Here is a 4,499-nt window from a genome sequence, read left to right on the forward strand (position 1 = left end):
TTTATATGTGGGATATGTTTATTTCCCTAGTGGTTATACTTGATGGACTTTTTTTTAACCTAACCTACTATGTAACTATGTAAAGCATGTAGATTATGTTTCTGAGTTTTTGAATAAGCGAGAGGATTGGAGTACAGGGCTACATTGAGGAATTCAAATAACACAACAAGTGAATTTAACCTTTTATTGTTATATGTGTGAGTGGCTTGTCTTCTTTGAGAAAAAGGAAATTTTAAAAAAGTAATTACAAAACAGAATTTTTACTGTACTGTATTTTTTTATATTTGTATTGTTGGTGATATAGCAGCTGTGATTTAGAGATCCATGATTTATTTAAATCTTTTTTAAGCTGTAGATGGGTTAATTTAGGGATATCTTTTTTGTGGAGAAAATCTGAGTTGTAAGTGCTGTAATTCCAAGGGACACATTTACTAAATACATATGAATAAAAGGTAAATTGTGATTGGTTGTGACAAAGTACTGCAACTGTGCACATTGTTATTCGCTTTGCTACATGACAGACCATGTATTTTAGGTAATTAGTTTCTGATCATTACAATGGATTTAGATAAATACAAAATATACAAAACTAATTCAAATTACCAAAAGAGTGACAGAAGTGATTTCAGGTTCTGGTGTAGGCAGAGCAGGTCCATCTCCAAGTTCAATCAAAGGCTTGACCTTCTGTAAAGTGGACAAAAGCATTCATGAACTTAGTTATGTGACTCTGGGCAAAACACTTTTATCACAACAAAGGTTTTCTGTATCATACAGACACTATACATTGATTTCATACTCAACTAAGGTCACACTTAACTAGCAACAAACAACATACAAATAAGGACTCTTTTCTTCTACTGTCCTGATCTGCATACTTGTTCCTGGCCAGTGACTCCAACATTAATTCCACCGTTAAGCCATTAAACCAATGGCAGCACTCTCAATATTTTTGTGACTGGTTTATGCACTTGTTAAATACACAATATCTTTGTATCTAAAACACTACCCACCAAATCAGTGCTGAGGAACTTCTCTGATGAAGGGACATCATTTACTGACAGTTTCGTGGTTACACTAGTGGCTTTTATTTGGGTTTCTCCTAGAGGCTGATGACGGGTGTCTTCTAAAGATATCAATGGTTTACCAGTCAGGATGGTCTCTGTGACTGGCACCGTGGAGAACTGGTAAGTTTGTGCTGGTGTAGAGGACTGCTGGGAGGTTATTGATGGTGGCTGCAAAGCAGTATAGACAGTTGTGTCCAAAGAAGGAATCTTGATATCCAGAAGATTTGTGGTGATAACAGTTTCAGATTCCTTGGTTGCTTCAGGTTTGTTGAACTTGGAATCAAATTTTTGTGAAAAAGTTCCAGTGATGTCTGTTGGCTTTGACTGCAAGAGACTTGGGGGCTCCAGAGAAGATCTTTTTGTACTTCCCCTATCAAGCAGCTTAGGAGGGAACACTCTTCTCTCAGAAGCCTTCCTCTTTAGCGAAGGCACGCGGAAGAAAGGCTCAGTTTTTTTAGGTTCCTTGTCTTGCAGGTCCAAGTGCCCATGATGCAACGTTTGTTCTCTCTGTGATGAGGAGAACAGTAGTATTATAATTTACAGTATTCATTTAGCACATAAGAAGTGAAATGGACATAAAATACAAACATGAAATCTTTAATCTATACCCAAAGATAAGTTATGTCAATGTCTGAAATCTATACAGAGAAATGCCATTTTCAGCAATATTTGAGAAACAGTAATAGGGTAGTAACATGACTCCTTGTTAAAGTGTTTTCTGGTGGAAATCAAAATGTCTAGTAAAAATAAAATATAAAGATGAGCTGGTGAGCTATATAATGATGACAGAGAGCTGGTCAATGAATCTTCTGCTAAATATCTAACAACTCTCACCATGAATAACTGACACCAACCAACCAGACCAACAATTTCCTAACCACAATTCATATACAGCACAACCGAATTAGAAGAGTGAAAAGAAAGAGTAGTGTGACCTAGATCACAGCAATAATGTGCCACGAAAGCATCATTTTGCAGAATTATAATGTAAGTATATTAGATAGCAGCAGTTAAATTAGATATTAAACAGCAATTATCCATCACATCATGTCTTGTCCAGTCTCTATCAATGGGCTAGTGGAATAAACCTGCACTAGAAGGAAGGCTTTGTATCTTTGGATAATCCAAGAGCAGGGCTGAAGTTAGATGCCTAAACATCTAATGTCAACATAATTGATAAACACTGTTAATGAATGTACTTCATAAGCACATCCTAAGTAGTTAAGAGTTAAAAAGATACCACCATAGGTGGATTGCAAGTGAGATTTTTAAGGCACATATCTTCAAAGTAATGACCAAATCATTATTTTGTTGATTAAAATCAATATATTTTAATTACAATGGTATTTAATCCATAAAAAACATAACATGAAAACATTACCATTACATCCACATAGGATGTTCCAACTAAAATTCTAGTGCAATCATCAGTTTATATTTGTATATAGATGAACACCATATTTGTATAGTTTCACTCGACGTGTTTCATGGATATATAGCCGCTTCTTCAGGAGTTATTATTTTTACTTGAAACAGTAACAATATCACAACCAATGACTTCAATACTTCAACCTTAGATAACCAAGGTCCATGAAGCCATAAATATATACTCAACATTGGTGTTACAGTGGTGAGTCAGCACCCAGAGGTGTTGTGTTTTTTCAAATACAAGTATTTCAGCGACAGGTAAGTTGGTACATGCCCCTAGAGCACAGTATCTAGTAGACAGAAAGTTTGAAAAGGTTCTGACCGACCACAGAAGACAATGCTTCCACAACAAGACCTCTACCCACCTGTATAGGATGTATGGCTAATGGGGCTTATTATTAGTTAAGAGTTTATAGTTAATAGTTAAGAGTTCATCTCATACATAAACTCTTTAAGCTCTGCCTGGAACAGTTGGATATCCAAGGATGATCTGACTATCTCTTGATATCTGAAAGTGGTTGCCTTAGGGTCCCTGTTTAGGGGCAACAGGACAGGAAGTACACAGCACATGCCATGGCTTATCTCTGACAAACCAAAACCAACTGAACACACTAAGAAAGAGTCCAACAATCAAAAGTGGACATCAGAAGCCTTCACATATACTGGAAGACTGATTATGTACCAAAATATGTATTTTGAGAATTACAGAAACAAATTTCAAATATAAAAAAATGTCATCATGCATTCACCAAAATTATGTTGGATTCTGTGCCCATTCCCAAAAAAAGAACTACTCAGTTCTACAAATCCATACAATCTATTTTTTAAATCTTAGTTAATATACAGATAAACAAAAGTTTAATTTGAATCTGAATTAATAGCCTCTCCAAAACCTTCAAAAAGTAGTAGTGAGGCATTTTAACAGAGCTGTGGACACTCCAATGAGAAAACCCAGGGGCAAAATTAAAGACCAGTGTGATCATAAATATGAAAGCATCTTTTACCTTTGTTCTCCTTCTCAGCTGTTCAAACTTTTCTTCTTGTGCCATCAGCATCTTTTCAAAGTCCTCCTGTTTCTTCAGTAGCTGTTCAACATGGGCCACGCTATCCTACAGAAAAAAATATGGTTTACGTACATTAAAATATGGGTCACATGGATAAACAGAAAGTTATTCATATAAAGATTCTCACCCCATAGTTTGGATCCAGTAGATACGCTTCTCTAGAGTTTAACCACCCATCAGCTTGTTCTATATCTCTGAGTAGCAATTGGATCTCCAGATTTTCTTCATTGATTTCCTTCCTTCTCTTCCAGATATCAGAGACTAGGTCCATCAGCTCAGAAAGCTCTTGAACTTTCTCTGCAATCTGAAATTTTGAATGACAGTAAAGAAGTAGCTCAAAACAGAAGTTCTTACAGTTTTAACGTATTGTAACTCAGCTCCACTAAAATTGACGTTCCATTTGTGCATGTTGGCAGGCAATTTTTATGACATGCTATTTTAAATATCTCTTGCAAGCTTGAGAAACAAAATAATCAACTAAAACTCCAACTTATGTCTGTGGCTACCACAGACATGGTGGTATCACATGGTTCCTAAGTGGATTCTTCATTAGGTAACAAATGTGCATGTAAAAGAGAATATGGGTAGCAGTGACCATCATGATTTCATTTAATGTAAGCTGTAAACGGGAAGCAAATATTGTCTTCAAAGAACACAGAACAGAAATGGGAATTTTTCAAGTCTGTTCTAGACAAGCACACTGAAAAGTAAATTCCAATGGGTAATATGTTTAAAAAGGTTAAAATTAAAACCTATGTGGCTTACAGCTGATGTTAAAAAAGCAATAAAGAACAAGAAAAGGGCATTTCAAAAATATAAAAATGAAGGATCACTTTCATCGTTTGAAAACTTAAAGGATGTAGCAAAAGATGTAAAAAGGAGATAAAATGTGTATAACTTCAAAATGAAGGACAGATTGCAAATGAATGTAAGGCAAACCCCC

General features: G+C 35.5%; 1 protein-coding gene across 1 annotated transcript in view; it reads right to left on the reverse strand.

Moving 5' to 3' along the window:
- Positions 1-4,499, reverse strand: part of SPTBN5 (spectrin beta, non-erythrocytic 5) — a 135,743-nt gene that overhangs the window by 11,132 nt on the left and 120,112 nt on the right. Inside the window, exons 55-58 of the mRNA XM_072427640.1 lie at positions 3,684-3,860; positions 3,497-3,601; positions 1,011-1,571; positions 604-684 (exon numbers count right to left, since the gene is read on the reverse strand). Coding sequence (XP_072283741.1) covers positions 604-684; positions 1,011-1,571; positions 3,497-3,601; positions 3,684-3,860 — 924 coding nt within the window. The remainder of the gene's footprint in view (positions 1-603; positions 685-1,010; positions 1,572-3,496; positions 3,602-3,683; positions 3,861-4,499) is intronic.

Source organism: Pyxicephalus adspersus, chromosome 12, assembly GCF_032062135.1.
Source record: "Pyxicephalus adspersus chromosome 12, UCB_Pads_2.0, whole genome shotgun sequence".
Taxonomy (NCBI): Eukaryota; Metazoa; Chordata; class Amphibia; order Anura; family Pyxicephalidae; genus Pyxicephalus; species Pyxicephalus adspersus.